We start from the raw sequence: 17240 nt of genomic DNA, 5'->3' as shown, positions 1-17240 counted from the left end.
CTAATTCATTGCTTTATTAGACATCAGCCAATCTTTAAGAAGAACCTAAGGTTTCTGATGTAAATCAACTTAACATCCCTTTCATAATATCAGATAATTGTTGGTGATTGGTGTCAAAGGAAATGTTATTCACATTATGAGAAGATATGTTTATATCAAGGGCCTTGACCTTAAGCTGCCTGAAGAAGAAAACCTATTGCTCAGTTTGGACTGTCCTGGGTAGATCCTTTTCTAGTAAGGGTGTTGTTCAAGATGGTTATTTGAAGGTTTGTAGAGATAACTACAGTGTTCAATAGCTGAAATGTAGCATGAAGAGAAGTTAAGATGTGTGTGCCTAGAATTCCATCGGCGGTAGCCATAGAGCTCTAGAGGGTGCCACAACTTTGAGAATGGGAGAGTGAAGACTCATAGCTACAATTGTCAGCATCACTGCCAACCTCATTTCTGAACAGAGATTTAATATCATTGTACTCTAAACAGAAAAAATTACACACTGGACCATTTTGAGAGAGCATGACCAGTGGTGAAAGACAGTTCTGGAGTCTTCTAGGTATCTTGATCACAGTTCCAGGATTGGCTTGCATAAATACCCACAAATTAAATATATATGCCTTACAAAACATAAATTACTTCTTTATTTGTTGGCAACGGTACAAAGGTACCTTTTCAAAGGTATGTAGTTAAATGTAAATTTAATTTATGAATTAGTTGTGATCTTTTATATTTAAGAATATCTTATTAGTCTGGCTGTGGTGGCACACGTCTTTAATCCTAGAACTCAGGAAGCAGAGGCAGGTGGATCTCTGTAAGTTCAAGGTCAGCCCGTTCTACATAGTGAGTTCTATATAGTGAGTTCCAGGACAGCCAAGGCTACAGAGAAAAACCCTGTCTCAAAACAAAACAGAATATCTTGTTATAAGTAAGAGTATATGCTGTCTATGTAATCCACTCAGCTATTCAGTCACTAGGTCAGGAATGTTTCTACCCCATGCCAACACTATGTTACATTGTGGGATACAGCAGAAGACAAGTAACTGCCATCCCTTCCCACAGAGGTGATAGGCTCCTTAGATAAAGGACTGAGAATGTTTGCATTTTAGTCTAAAGATATTAGAAAGAATTGAAGTATTTTAAATAGAAGAATAATTGTAATGGAATAAGATTGAAAGCACAAAACCAGTTAAGAGGCTTTGCTGTAGTGCAGTGACTGAGCATGGTGACTCAAGGTTGGTTGATGACAGTTAGGATTGAAAGAAGCGGGGAAATGTGGAAAGATATGCGTAAAGATGAGGTCAGTAAACCCTGTGGAATGTTGGGTGTGTGAGAGGGTTTAGGGAAGCTTGCAGTTTCTGCTGTGGGGACTCAGATGGATGTGCTGATGCCATTTCATGATTATGAAACCAGGATGGAGTGATGAGTGGATTTATATACATTGAATTTTAGCAGACAAGAAGGAATTCAGGGAGAGAAATTCTACTAGGCAATAGAGTTATATATAATAGATCTATAATCAAGACACGTGGTCTGAGATAAAAATTTTGAAGTCATAAGAATACAATAAAATAATCGAAACCTCAAAAATAGCTAACTTTAGAGACAGAGAAATGGTAGATTGAAAACAGAATTCACTCAGATTCATGTTGCAAACATAGCAACAAAAGTGTATCAAGATTAAGATCCTGGCCTCTGAAATCACATGGCACTGGACTCAAATGCTTCTTACCAGCTGTTAATTCAACATGGGTGATGGGAAGAACAGATGAGGTAGTGAAAGAATGAAGAACAGCATCTGACATTTAACACATCCTCAAAATATATTATTTACACCCTTGGTAGGAAAAATGTTACCAACTAAATGTTGTCTATAAACTAAGATTTTAATAAGAGACGATAGATAAACCTCTGATATAAAGGTAGTTTCTCCAGATCTTAAATTTAATTTTACCCAAAATTTAAAATTATATCAAAAGCTGAGAACTTTGGATACATTCTTATGTTATTTGTACAATAATTTTTATAAAAGTTTACATGGGGAATCAGATTATGCTGAAATAAATTTATATCAAGATAACTGAAGGGCTGGAGAGATGGCTCAGAGGTTAAGAGCATTGCCTGCTCTTCCAAAGGTCCTGAGTTCAATTCCCAGCAACCACATGGTGGCTCACAACCATCTGTAATGGGGTCTGGTGCCCTCTTCTGGCCTGCAGGCATACACACAGACAGAATATTGTATACATAACAAATAAATAAATATTTTTTTTAAAAAAGATAACTGAAAATTTCATTTTGAAATAGATTATGAAAATTGTCACATGAAGATATACCTAGAGTTTTCATTTTATGCATGTGTTATGGTTAGCCTTAATGAAATGCTTGATGTGTAAGATCATATGGCTAGCCTCATAAAACATTAGAAATTAAATGTCTCATCTTCTAGTCATTTCATTTTTTCATTTATTTGTGATAACGACTTCTTGCCCATTTTTTAATTAACCAAAGTAATTTGTGATAATATAAAGTCATTTGTAATTACTAAAAATGGTCCTATCCATTTAGTAAATACTGAAATATCATGTGCTTTTCTTGACCACCATCATCTCATTTCCATCCTGTGTCCCTTTGTGTTTTGCATTGTGTTCTTTTACATGGAAGATCATCTACTATGGATTACCAGGAGTTGAATGAGGATGGAGAGCTCTGGCTGGTTTATGAAGGGTTAAAACAAGCCAACAGGTTATATCTGTCTCCTCAGAATGGAATGTTATTAACTTGTTTTTCTTACTAACAGTGACTTACAACTTTGACTACTGTGTGTCTTGTGCATTTACTATCTTCCTGAGACAATTAGTCTCAATAAAACTTAGACTCTGCAGCCAAATACCTACTTTTAAATTGTCTCTACTAACAGATACTGTTAAGGCTAACGTTGATTATAGGTGAATACAAATTGCTTCATGTATGCCACAGTGCTGTCAGGAGTGAAGATCTAAACATTGTGAATCTCTCTAGGATTTGAGGAAAACAAGACTTTAAATTGGAGCATGGCCACTAATACTTGTTACCTGGACAGTAACTTATCTGTAATAAATGTCAATCTGGGATACACATTCCTGTAACAAATGTGGCCACTTTCTCATTATTGTGATGCTGCCTAAAAGTGTTGTCAAGTACCTGATTCAACATTCTCTGTTATTATGAGATTCAAAGCCAAATAAGGATAACCATCTGAGATCAGCAATTTACTTCCAGGAAAAAAAAAAAAAACAGAATTCACTGTGTCTTTCTCTAACACATTTATCTGCCCTAATGCTGTCTGTGTCTTAAAAATCTCACAAAAATTCCATTATCATGATTATAATTTAAAATCATTACACTGTTAAATGGGCTATGCTTGTTCTGCTTTGTTCTAACCGTAACCATCAGTACTGATAACAAAGGAAATAGGGATTAAATGTCTTTCTCTTCATGTTAGTTACTACTTGACTATAACTTTGTCCAAAAGCAATATCTTGTTAGGATTCTGTTAGATATGTAATCTCATGGGGAGAGAGATGACAGTTCTGTCTAGACACACACACACACACACACACACACACACACACACACACTTACAGAACTACTAGATTCCATTGGATAAATCTATGGATCTCCAAGTAGTGCACCAGCCTGTCTTGGATAAGTGGACAATATTAAAAACATGATCCTGGTTCCACCTTTGCCTGAAATCAATGGCTGTGCCTTTTTAAAGGTCTTTTTCATTAGATTGGGAATGTATAACCTTGCCTTTTACATTGCAACTATTTATCTATCTGTCTGTCTATTTATTTATGGCAATGATGCTGTCTTTGCCAACTTAGAGGAGAACTTCATACAATTCAAAGATGCAGATGTGACACATGGATTCCCATTTCTGGCATTTGAGTTTTATGACATTACTGGAGTCAGGAATTGCACAGATGCTAGAGAGTATCTGCTTTTCTTATTCTTGCAAAGGAACATGTAGCTTCACACCCTTTAGAGGTGTCCTGTCCTCTACAAACTTGTGTGGCCTCTCTGCAGGCTCTTGGAATCCCAGCTACAGTCGCAGAAGAGGAGCCATGAGAATGAAGCCGAGGCCCTCCGTGGGGAAATCCAGAGCCTAAAGGAAGAAAACAACCGGCAACAGCAGCTACTGGCCCAGAACCTGCAGCTGCCCCCTGAGGCCCGCATTGAAGCCAGCCTGCAGCATGAGATCACACGGCTGACCAATGAAAACCTGGTAAGAAGAGTAGCAGTGTCCCAGTCTGCTGTATGTTCTTTTTGGACAAGCACAGCTTTTCCTTGTTGGGAATGACACTCTTCTGTCTCTAATAGAGACAAAAAGGAAAATATTAATGTGTTGATAGAAATGAATCAAAATAATGAAATTGCACCCAACTGTTTCTCACAACAGTCTATTGGACAGTTGAGCCCTCTCAGACCTTACTTGCAGTGTTTGGAAGAAAGTCTCCTGGCTACTTGCTAGGCTTTGAATACCAGAAAGATATGGCTACAGATTATTTTCCTTTGATCCCAAGCATCCAGTGAGGATGCCATCCAGCCCGTCTAGCAGACAAGCCAAGGAAGGGTCTTGGTTGAACTAAGCATGGGCTATGGGTGGAGCTTCTAAAACAGGACGGAGGGACTAGTATTGAGCTTGGCACATTTTATTCTTTTAAGCAGAACTTGTACAGTAATAAAGAGGGCACTTTTGCCTTTCCCCTTACCAGATTCTGAATGCTGAAATGGACTCCAAGACTTCTCCTTTTTTCTTATTCCTTTAAAAAAAAAATTGCCAAGAAAAAAATTATTTTCTACAGTATTTCTCTCTCCATCACATTATAACCTTGATTATATATCTGAAATTTTTAAATCTGTGTAAATTTTACAGATATATTTATTGCATAAAAGTCATTGAAAGATCATAATTACAATTTTTACATAAAATCTGTTCTTTAGTGACATGAAAAAACCTTTTAAGATCTATACTAAAAGTGTTTCAGTTTCGTTGAAGGTCTAATTCCCATCAGCGATAACTGACAACACAGATAGGTCTCTGCTACCAAATGTTCACCCATGTTTTATCTAGATTAGGAAAAAATCAGAGTAATTTCTTTCCAGTCTGTCTTATGTATGAAGCTCCATGGTAGGAATGTGGGGCAGGGGATGAGGATGATGTCTGAGCTCTTTCAGCGTGACTGAACCTATTACTCAATGGGGAAATCTACTGAGTCACAAAGTGTTCTTTAAAAGTTGTGTTTTACTCTGTTGCTTAAATAACTAACAATGCTTTTGATGATTACAAATTGACAAATGTATGGAATAATATTGATTGATCAGTGTACAGACTCTTTGCTTCTGAATCATTGTCTTAAAATGTTAGATGTTCTGTGAAATGGGTTTGTTTCTGGTGGTAGATTCTCAGTTTGTTCACTACGTTAATCAAGTGTTGCCCTTACAGCTTGTCTGTAACATTCTTGGCAAATTTTGTACCCAATGTAGAAATGATCAAGCCCTATACTCTAAATAGAAGACTCTAATTAGTTTTAGGCTACCCTTTGCAGATCAGCTGCTTGTACCATTATACTGACTGCTAATTCAAAGAATATTATCAAACTCAAGGCTCTCTCAGGCTACTTAGAGTTTCTTAGTCTTAATTATGCATTTTTTTAGGATGTACTTGAGCAGAATATTAAGGCAACAGTATATCTGGGTTTGGTGCTTCTGAAGTTTTGCCTTGCATGCCACCCCCCACACACACACATACTCACAACATGCCAATACATATAGGAATGGCTTTCGTTCTCCTCTAGTGCACAGGTCTCACAGGCCTCCCTCATGCTGCCTCTCACCAGTCCCACCAGTTCCAAATGGTAGTGGGGTGCTAACAGCACTTCTGCCTTTTTTTATTTTGTTGCATTCCTTGCCCTTGCTGCTCTTCTGGTTACTGAGCAGGGTTGGGAGAGTCACAAATAAGGGAGGAGTAAAGGGCTGGGGACTAGAATTTCAGTCTTCTCTGGGTACCACAGTCTCCTGTTCTATTGACTTGCTGAATGACAACATTTGGCCATCACCTATTTCCAGTGGTCATGCAAAATAGATCTGTAAATATGAAACTCAGCTATACTAAAAAAAAAAAAAAGAACATGGTATGGTAGGTGGCAAATTGAAAGTATATATAGTTTCATTACCTGTGCTTTAAAGTTTTTTAAGTTAATTTTTCTGAGAGGTAGCATTCCCTCAAAGACTCAAGAAACAAATATCCATTGTACCTGTTTTTTCAGTATTTTGAGGAATTATATGCAGATGACCCTAAGAAGTATCAATCATATCGGATTTCACTTTACAAAAGGATGATTGTATGTAAACCGCAGTGCTTTTCCGTTGTCTTCTGCTACTTCTAGCCTTCTCTAACTGAAGAGCACACTGCTGCCTGCCGCTGCCCAGGAGGTCTCTTCAAAAATCCTCTTCCCTCAACCTCCACAACTCTCTTTAGCCAGTGTGGCATCTCTTTCAGTGTCCCGTGTCCACTGTGTGTTTGGTTTGTTGGTAACCCCAGGCTTACAGTGTGATGGAAGCATAACCCAGCACTGGAAATGTTAGTTATTCCCTTTGAATCAGTAATCCATCCAAATCTACTCTTGCACAAGCTGGAGAACGAGCCAGTGTTTCAAGTGTTGTTCTTCTCTATAATTTAGTGACAAGCACCAGCCATCGCCACTGATTCATGGTCCTTCTAAGCTTTCTTAGTCTGGTGCTGTCTACTTCCCTCCTAGTTGCTGAGTTTATAACTGCCTGTCCTTTGAGAGAATTCTTTACTAATTAGAGCCAGTAGTCACAGATGTCTTACTTTGTCTGCATGTTCAGGTTTTCTTTCTCTCATTTTTTTGCATTAGGCATGCAAAGTTATAGGTGTTTATTTTTTTTCCATTTGTTTGTTTTTTTGAGACAGATTTTATGTGTTGTAGCCCTGATTGTCCTGGAGCTCTGTAGACCAGGCTGGCCTCAAACTCACAGAGATCCACCTGCCTCTGCCTCCCAAATGCTCGGATTAAAGGTGTGGGCAACCATCCTGAGGCAGCTTTTTTCCCCCCAAAGAAAGACTCTCACTTCATAACCCAGGCTGGCCTTGAATTCTCTCTCAGAATTCCAGGTACTTGAGTTATGATCATGCACCTTAATGCCATGTAGCAAAGGTTCTTTATCATTTTCCTTAATTTTTTGTTGTTTGGTTTGGTTTTTGAGACAGTGTTGCTCTATAACTCTAGTTAGCCTTGAATTCAGAAATCCACCCACTATTGCCTCCTGAGTGCTGGGACCAAAGGTATGTGCCACAACATCTGACTTAGCTTACTTTTAGTTTCCCCAAGCTTCTTCATGTTTCTTAGACATTAAGGCTAAGTTTATAGCTGGTAAATGCTAACAGTGCTTTACACATGGAGTGTCAGCTTCGCATAAGTGCCGCCATCCTCAAATCTCCCACAGAACTTTTGTGCACTCATCAAGACTCAATTTTGCTCAGTCCCCCTTCAAAAGTGACTATGTAGCTGTGAGTTGTTGCCCGTAGGCATCTGCTGGAAGACTTCCATCACGCTGTAAAGGAACTTAGAGCAGTTGTGTTTCAGTTGCCGTCACTGTAGCTGCACCTCCCTTGTCTGCCAGTTTGAGCCAGGTGGTGGCTCCACCAGTGAGCTCTTCTGCAGCTTTTATGTAAACTAACAGTGTGTTGCCGTGGTTGTGTTTGTGCTCCCTTTGTGCCTGTACCAAGCCTGTTTTGATCTTTCTGATAAAATTCTCATTTTGATCTTAGGATTTGATGGAACAACTTGAAAAACAGGATAAAACTGTCCGGAAACTGAAAAAACAACTGAAAGTCTTTGCCAAAAAAATTGGTGAACTTGAAGGTACTTAAACATATTTTTACAGTATTTCTCAAATTTTATTTCCTCTTGCTAGTCTTAATCTCCCTCAGATAAACTGAGAATTTTTAGAGAAATAACCAAGATGACTTTTAACAGTCCTTACCTCTGTGGAGTGGAAATTTCTACTTCTACATGTGGGGATAATTTTCATGGTTATATAACAGTAAGTTACGAAGGGAGAAAATTCATTCAGCAGACATCAACAAACATCTGATATGTCAGATACTGCCCTAGTCAGTATAGCATGTGCTTAGGAGCAAGGGTTCTAGAGACGACTTCTTAATTCAGATCCTGTCTCTTCTATTTCCTAGTCTCAGAATATTTGCAAATTGCTGAACCTCTCTGTGTCTCAGTTTTCTCACATTCTCACTGGGAATGATGATGTTATCTATCGAACGTGGTTTGTAAGAACTGAGTGTGGTAATGTGGGTGACACATCAACAATAGTAATGGTAAATGCTACCCACACCTGCTTGCTAGCACTAGAGCTACAAAAGGAATGTGCTAGAGTCTATCCTTAAAGAGCTCATGATCTAATAGAAGGAAGAAAGTGAATCAGGAAATAGGAATTATAATTATAAAGAAATATAATTTTAAAAATATAATTATTTCTATATGAAATAGATAAGCTCCTTGAGAAAAAAACTCAATATAAACATACTAGCCTTGTCTTATATTGTCCATTCAGTAAGTTTTATTGAATGCTTCTTAGATGCTGTACACAGTTGCAGGTGCTGGAGGCCTAGCTGTGAAGACCAAAGCAGATGCTCAGTCCATTCTGAAACCATATCACTGTTCAAGGCATTTTAGAGACAGAATTTCAAAGATGATATTCCCTTTAAATCTTTGCAAGCTATTACCATTTTGGTCACCAGTGATATGTTCATCCTAACATCTATCATATTCTCTAGTTGTCATCTTTATGATCCTCATATGACAAAAAAGGGTAGAGTCCCCACCACTTGAGATATTCAAGAGAATCTATCCCAGTGAACTCTGTGTTTGCTTTTTCTCACTCCATCACACTATATTATAACTGTTCTGTCTGACTGCCGGTGTCCTGGCCAAGCCCTGCTCATTCTTTGGGATGAAAGGCACATGGCATATCATCAGAAGCATCCTGATCCCACCATAGACCACATGACCCTGCCTGTTTGGTTTATACTTTCTGTGGTTTTTCACTGTCATATTTTTAGCAGTGTTTCTGTTTGAATTACTCATTTCTATGGTAGACCAAGAACATTCTGAGCATGGAAATCGCCTCTTATTTCTTATAGTTACAAGGAACACAATGTCTGATCTATGATAGAGCATAGTACCATGGGTGCTAACTTTGAAAGAGGGTATTGCTCTCTTTAATGTACTGATATTGAAATGTTTGTTTAGATGTCAGAAAGATTACTTTATAGCCATGTATTTCCTAAAAACCTTTAGTATTACACATAATTCATATATTACTTTGAAACTAGCCGGGCGGTGGTGGCGCACACCTTTAACCAGCACTTGGGAGGCAGAGGCAGGTGGATCTCTGTGAGTTCAAGGCCACCCTGGTCTACAGAGCAAGTTCTAGGATAGCCAGGGCTGTTAGACAGAGAAACTCTGTCTCTAAAAACAAAACAACAATTAAAAAAAAAAAACTTTTGAAACTGTAGCAGTTGGGGAGATACTGTGCATGTAAAGCACTTTCCATAAAACTATGAGGACTGGATCCCCAAAACCTGCATAAAAGGTTGTCAGGCATGGCAGCTGCCTGTAGTCCTAGTTTTAAAGAGACAGAAACAAGGAATATGCAGAACAAGCTTGCTAGCTAGACAAGCTGAAACAACAAGCTTTGGGTTCAGGAAAAGACCCCACTTCAGTGCATCAGGTAGAAATAGATGCCTAATGTAACCTTAGGCCTCCACATACATACATGTGCATCCAGGTGCATGAATATACACATGAACATGCACACATACCATACATACAAATATAAGAAGAAAATCGTCTGAAACTCCAGGTCTATACACGTTGTCTAGGGTTTTTGTCCTGCCCAGTTTCCACAATTGTTAAGTGCCAGGAAATCACACAGAGGTCTACATTAATCATAAACTGATTGGCCCATTAGCTCAGCCTTCTTATTAACTCTTATAACTTATATTAGCTCATTATTCTTGTCTATGTTAGCCATGTGGCTCAGTACCTTATTTGGTGAGGCAGCCACATCTTGCTTCTTCTGTGGCTGGGTCAGGACTGCCAACTAGGATTTTCTTCTTCCCAGAATTCTCCTGTTCTCATTGACCCGCCTCTACTTCCTGACTGGTTGTCCCACCTACACTTCCTGCCTGGCTACTGGCCAATCAGCATTTATTTAAAATATCATTGACATAATACAGACCATTGTGCCAAACCATATACATATGAGCTATAATATTCATTGGCAATACTTAAGAAGTCTAGGATTTTTTTTTCAGAGAACCATCTTCACTGAACTAGACATTATGCTAAGACAGCAGAGTATTTGCTCTTAAAATACTGTTTTAAGGGTATTGACCTGTGAGGTCAGTAAACTAGAGGCTCTTTGCCAACGTTAGTGAATGTGAATAAATATAAAAGCCGTTGTTATTTCACATTTTAAATCACTTTTCTTTAATTGTGAGGTAAACTCAACCTTTGAAATGTAATTGAAGAGAGAAGTTAAAATATTCCAAAATGCTATTCATTTTTGGCCATCTTAACTTTTCAGTTAAACTATCCTGAAAGCCAAGCAAAAAATAACATTTGTGTTAGCAGCTCATGGGTTAAACAAGAAAAGACTTATTTATTCTTAATGAAGTTTATATTTTGAGTTAAATGATTTATATCTAGAGGCTAAAATGAAATAGGTACTACATAACAAGCTCTTCTGACACTTCTCTCTTCCTCTCCACATGTGTTTTATACCAGAGTTTTTGTGCAGCAACGCCCTTCTAATAATCAAAAGTTATTTGTCTTTCTTTAAATGTGTTCAAACATATTTAAATCTTTTGCTTTAATTTAAAATGGCAAGACTCCTGCCTCTCCTGTGGGCTATATTTAATTAAGGACTTTTTTAAAAAGCAAACTTTAAAAAAAATGCCAACATGTATAATTTTTTGCAGAAATTATACAGCTAGGTAGAGAGTCTTTTCAAAATCTGATCTACATGGTGCTCTGTTTCAATTCAGGAGTGGGTGTTACATCTTGGCTTTCATTAAAAAAAAAAGACCTGAAAGTATTCTAGAAACCAGTAACTTTTGATATAAGACAAACAAAATCCTCGAAACTACAGTGACATACCTGATACCCTGCCTGTTGGGTCGTAGGTCTATTACCTCAACTTTCTGATTTCCCTGTTTTATTACCAGAATTTTCTACTTGTAAGAAATTGTCTGACAACAGGATTAAATCTGAGATTAAGATCTTTGTGGTACTTTTGAGAGAAAAGGCAATTTTTTAGAGACTCTTTTGAATTGCTCTCCTTTTCCTTTGGGTCTGTAAGAATCTAGAACATGAAACTAGAGATTGCTGCAGGTTCCAGAAGAATGCCAGTCCGTATTGCAGCCCCAGGCTAAGTGATTACTGACTCAGTCTGTCTGTGCTGCTCAGGCTGGGAAATTCATAAGCAATGAAAATACATTTTTCATGGAGAGTTATTTCTCAGAGGGATAGAGGTTCAAGAAGATATCTGTAGGTTCAGTGTCTGGGGAAGGCCTGGTTTCTGCTTTCCGGGTGGTAGCTCTCCAAAGAGACATCATCTGTTCGCACATGACTGAAATAAGCAGAAGAAAGGTTAGCCTTATGAGGGAGACCCTTAAAAACCTGATTTTAGGCATTTTTACATCAGTTTGTGCTAATAAACACTGTCTTATCAACTATCTTGATGTGGTTTGAATTCGAGATAATGGTAAATTTTAAATAAACGCTCTTGCTTTAAATGACTAAATATTGGATTCTTAGAACAAGCATGTGCTCTACTGTCCCTTTAGGATGTTTCTCTTCTGTTTGAGAGGTTTGTTTGTTCGCTTGCTTGCTTTTGAGACAGGATCTCGTGTAGCTGAGGCTGACCTCAAACTGGCTATATAGCTGAGGCTGGCCCAGTATGCTTGATCCACCTGACTCTTTCCCAAGTGCTGGGATTACAGACATGTTCTGCCATTCCCACCTTGTTTTTCCATTCTGCAAACAGGAGCTTGACTATGTTTAACTACTTTTGGTTGGTAAGGATTCATTAGCAAATCTGCTAAATTGCATATGCTGGGGACTTTTTTGTTGTGCTGTGGATACTTGATCTTATTGTAAAGTAAACCTGATACAAAACAAACAAAAACCCTTGCCAGTTTCTGGGTAGCTTTTTCATATTACTACTTGTGTATCAGCCTCTGTGGCTGTTGGAGTAGAATTATCCTTTAATATTGCTATTTACACAGTTTCAGCAGAGAAAAATATTTTAAGGGGGGGACTAAATGACAGCGATAAGGAGCTTCAGTTCCACTCTATTTTACAAGAGCATGGAGCCCTCGCAGCCCTTGTACCTGACAAAATCTCTCTCCTCGCTTTGTTTCTCCTGAAGTGGGTCAGATGGAGAACATCTCTCCAGGACAGATCATTGATGAGCCTATCCGGCCAGTCAATATTCCCCGGAAAGAGAAGGATTTCCAAGGAATGCTGGAGTACAAAAGGGAGGATGAGCAGAAGCTTGTGAAGAACCTGATTCTAGGCAAGTGTTTTCTATGTGGGTAAGATTCCTTCCAGCCAGGCCAGTGCTGGAAAGGCTAGTCACTGGGTTTGAAACTGATTTGATAGTCTTTAAAATTATTTTCTTGACTGGCAAGGTGACTCAGCGGGGAATGGTGATTGCTGTCAAGCCTGATGGTTGGGTTTGGTTCCCAGGACCCCCACTGTAAAAGATTGGTATCACTCAGGAGCTTCAAGACCAAGGTCTCAGCACAAAGGAGCTTTATTTGCCCTAGAGTGAGAGAGCACAGGGAATAAGAGACAAATGGGAGATAAAGGACGAGGGAGAAGAAGAGGGAACAAGGGAGAGAGGGAAGGGATCTTTGTCCCAAAGGGATAAAGGGGAGACAGATGTTGCACATAGGAAAATGGCGGTTTATAACGATAAAAGAGGAAACCCTGTGTTAGGTTGAGGTGTTTAGTTTTAATTGGGCATGTTAATTAGGTGAGCCAAAGTGGGCTTTTGATTGTTGGGCTTCAATACTTTGATAGCTAGACCTTGGTGGTCAGCCTCAGAAGGAGGAAGTGGCCAAATAAGGGAATAGACCTTGGTGGGTAGCTTTAGGAGTGTCATCTAACGGGTTTTTTTTTTTTAGCAAGGCAGAGTAAATGGGGTAATGGCAAGGCCTGCCAGAGCCATGCCCGCCATGCTCGAGCTGGCCAGAGTCCCTTCACCTATGGTGGAAGGAGAAGGCAGAGTCCTGAAAGCTGTTCTTTGACTTCCACAAACATTGTGTCGTAGGCCCTCACACAGCACACACAAAACAAATAAATGTTTCAAAAAAAAATAAGCTCTAAAATTTCTTTTTGGAGACAGTGGTCCCGTTGTAGCTATGCTTATCTGAAACTCCCAGGAGTTATCTATCATCCAGTTTCAGCTTTCTGAGCAGCGAAGGCCATAGATGTAAGCCACTGGCAGGTCCAGCTCTGGAGTTTTCTGGGTCATCATTTCATCCTGCGCTGGAGTGCTGTGGTAGAGTCCTTACTGATAATTAACTATCAGAGTGGGAAAGCCTGTGTCTAGGATCCAACTGTAAGCCTCTCAGTTCTGGCTTCATGTTAAGATCACTTGTGAATTTTGGTTTGGTTTGGTTTTAAGACAAGATCTCATCGTGTATAGCCCAGGCTGACCTAAAACTTGATATGTAGCCAAAGCTAACCTAGAATTCACAGTACTCCAGTCTCTTCCTCCCGAGTACTAAGGCCTATGTGTATTTCCACTACAAACAGTATGTGGGGATTGTGTTTGAGGGGGGAGGGGAATTAAACCCAGAACCACATGAACAGTAGACAGATACTGAGCCATATTCTCAGCCCACTTAAGAAGCTCTTAAAAAGTGTTGATAACCCCCTGCCCCAAATTAAGTAAATTGAAATTTCTATGGAAAAGAGTTTACTAGTACTATTCTGGAAACGTCTCAGGGATTCCCAAGTGTAACCACAGTTGGATGCCACTGTTGTAAGTCATTTAAGTTTTTAAATTTTTGTTTTCATTCCCTAGAAATGTTTATGAATTACTGTATTTAGTACAATTCAATAATATGGAAGAAAAAATATAATTAAGGAAAAAGATCCAGCAAAGTACGGAAAAGATGGGAGTGTTGAAAAGGGAATGGAAGAGGCATTTGGGAGGGGCATACAGCTTTGAGGGTGAGCCTCTAAGAAGAATTATGAAGGAGTAAAATAAGGAACGGATGCATGAACCCCTGAGTAGTAGTGAACTGAAATCTTCAGCCTTTACATTTCTCTCCTCCCAGCTACCATGGTGACAGCAGTGGGGTTGACAGTCACACTAATGTAGCACTCCTCAGCTTTGTGGTGCTCAGCTTAGTCCTATATATAGGCTCAGAAGCGCTTCAGCTTCCACATGATCTTCATTTAGCAGAAACATTTCAGGGGCTGGTAGATTAAAGGGTAAAAAGAATAGAGAGTAAAGACTAAATAGTGAGTGTACAGTTTCATATAAGATTGTCATTAAACACTCTTTGATGGGGTGTTCTGTGCACAGTGGCTAAACAGAATAAGGAACAAGTTGTGCTTCTGAGGAAAGAACATCAGAGACATGAATCCTGGGTGGGAGTCATGGAATGTGCCACAGACAGCAAGGAGGGTTGTTTGGAGCAGAGTGAGCTGAGCACGGGGAAGGACGGGGCTAGGTAGTGTGGAGCACAACTCAGGTTTGGAATTTTATAAGTGAGCAAGAAGCTCTTGGAAGAATTCTCAGAACAAAAGTGGCATGATCTAACATGCATTTTCTCAAGTAAATAGCTGTAGATACTTGGAAATTATCTGAGAATAGGGGGTGAATTTATTCCAGCAGCCCTAAAAGAGGTGATAATGCCCTCAACTGCAAAGTAGCTAGTAGAAGTAGATAGATTCTAGCTGTATTTTTTAGGGTGCACTAGCAAGATTAATAAATTGGGTAGATGGTGTGAGAAAAGTAAGGAATTTTAAAAATGGTGAGGTTTGTGACCTGAGAAGCTGAAGATGGGGAGAGGTCCATAGAGAGCAGATACCATGAGGAATGGAGAACTTGGCTTGGGAGAGGCTTGACTTGATGTGCCTGAGCAGAGACGGCAGGAAGAAGTCGATAAACAAGACTGGACTTCAAGGGGAAAGTCAGGGCAGAATATATGAACTGCATATAGATATGTGCCCATAGTCAATAATTCCACTAATGAGCTGTTAAAATACTGAAAGGTTTGGGGGTGTTGATGACTTGCCCTGAATGACTGAGCTCTTACTCAACTATGCTTTTCTCTCCCACAAAACATTCCTTACAAAGACTCCCAGGGTTACATAATTTTTTTCTCCTTTTTCTTTATTCAGAATTGAAGCCACGTGGTGTGGCTGTCAATTTGATTCCAGGGTTACCAGCATATATCTTATTTATGTGTGTGCGACATGCTGATTACCTGAACGATGATCAGAAAGTAAGATCATTGCTGACATCAACAATTAACAGCATCAAAAAAGTCTTGAAGGTCAGTTCCACGTTCCACAGTTCTCATGGTTGTTAGTGATGACAGTCTGTGCACTGTTTCTCTTTTAGACTTGGTACAGTTGCTAATTACAAACCCTTTTCAGTCTTACCACAAACTGCTATTGTAGGAAACCGTCTATATAACTTTCTGGGCTAGCTACTTTCTCATCACTGTTACCCAGTACCGGACAGGGACTCTTAAAAGAAGGAACAATAATTTTGAGGGACTCAGAGCTTAAGGAGGTATAAGCTCATCACAGAGGAACACTAAGCAAAGACTAATTCAGAAATGGGGTTGGACTATAATTGTCAAGGCTGCCCCTTTTCCTCCAGTTAACCCTTATTTCCTAAGGATTCCACAGCCTCTCAAAAGCTACCACTAGCTGGGGACCTGTGGTAAATATGACAGTTTATATGCCTTCTTTCAGAACAGGTTCAGATTGGACAGTAATCAAGATGAATTTGACATTTATTGCATTTTAATTGTGGAGCAAAGTGACAGCAATAGTCTGCTTTAGATTTTATTGAAAACAAATTTAAAATGTTTAACAGAAGACAGGCATGGTGGCATACATCTTGAGGATCCCTGTGACTTCAAGGTTAGCCTGCCCTTACAAAGCAAATTCCAGGCCAGTCAAGTCTACACTGTAAGACCCTGACTCAATGATAAATAAATAAAATGTTCAAATGTTTAGTGGAAACCAATTATATACATGCATGTTAATATGTGGTCCATATATATGTAGAATATGATGTTGATGTTGAGATAAATGTCAAGTTCAGTAATATGTAGTTTATTATAATAAAAAAGATGACTGCTATGACATTAATTTTTTTTCTTTCAACTTCTATTCCCCTGTTCTCCAATTCATCCCACAAACTGTCTTGTTACCTACAATCCCTGTGAAGACAACACGGAGATGCTAGTCAGAGACAAAAAAGCTTGGGAAAGACAGTAGCATTAACAATGGAGGAGCAGCCTGTTAACTTAGTGGCCACTACTTACCTTATGTAATCCTCCTAGTGACTCCAGAGAGACACTCTTACTTTTAGCTCAGTATTTCTGTGAGGAATGAAGATGTGATCCAGGCACTTTGCCTTCTGATTATTCAGCTTAACAGAGCATCGATGATGAAGATCTCTTGCATCTAAATTGGCCTTTTAAATTTTTATTGTAAAATCCCTCCCCTCAGGGCTCAGGGAACCCTGCAGAAGAGGAATCAGAAAGAGTATAAGAGCCAGAGAGGATGTTGGACACACACACAAAAAACCAAGGCCCTCTAATTTAACATGACAAAGCTCTTATAAACTCAGAGACTGAGACAGCATTTCTCCTCTGAGAACATATGGCTTCTACTTTAGTGTTTCATGGGATTCCTGAGTGTTTGAATGAGTGAATAACTTTGTTTCTTGTGCCTTCTCTTAGGCTCTTTTTCTTTTGTTTGTTTTGTCTAATTCCAATGTGTTTTGTTTTTTTTTAATCTTATTTTATTATTATTCCTTAGGAATCTGTTTTCTAATAAGAGACAGAATGGGCTGGGATCTGGATGAGAGATGAGGTGGGGGAGGAACTAGGAGGAGTA

The 17240-nt window shown here is 39.0% G+C and overlaps 1 protein-coding gene across 4 annotated transcripts in view; it reads left to right on the top strand.

Moving 5' to 3' along the window:
* Nucleotides 1-17240, top strand: part of Myo5a (myosin VA) — a 157961-nt gene that overhangs the window by 125443 nt on the left and 15278 nt on the right. For 2 of the 4 annotated variants that reach the window (XM_041679882.1, XM_041679881.1), the window contains 5 exons: nucleotides 2653-2733; nucleotides 4060-4258; nucleotides 7829-7922; nucleotides 12511-12657; nucleotides 15504-15658. In XM_041679882.1, the coding sequence (XP_041535816.1) occupies nucleotides 2653-2733; nucleotides 4060-4258; nucleotides 7829-7922; nucleotides 12511-12657; nucleotides 15504-15658 (676 nt within the window). The remainder of the gene's footprint in view (nucleotides 1-2652; nucleotides 2734-4059; nucleotides 4259-7828; nucleotides 7923-12510; nucleotides 12658-15503; nucleotides 15659-17240) is intronic. The other 2 variants (XM_041679885.1, XM_041679883.1) reach the window with 1 other exon arrangement.

The sequence above is a fragment of the Microtus oregoni genome, unplaced genomic scaffold (genome assembly GCF_018167655.1).
Source record: "Microtus oregoni isolate MIOR12 unplaced genomic scaffold, Mior012 000032F_ref0000030, whole genome shotgun sequence".
Classification (NCBI taxonomy): Eukaryota; Metazoa; Chordata; class Mammalia; order Rodentia; family Cricetidae; genus Microtus; species Microtus oregoni.
This window is presented reverse-complemented; position numbering and strand designations above follow the sequence as displayed.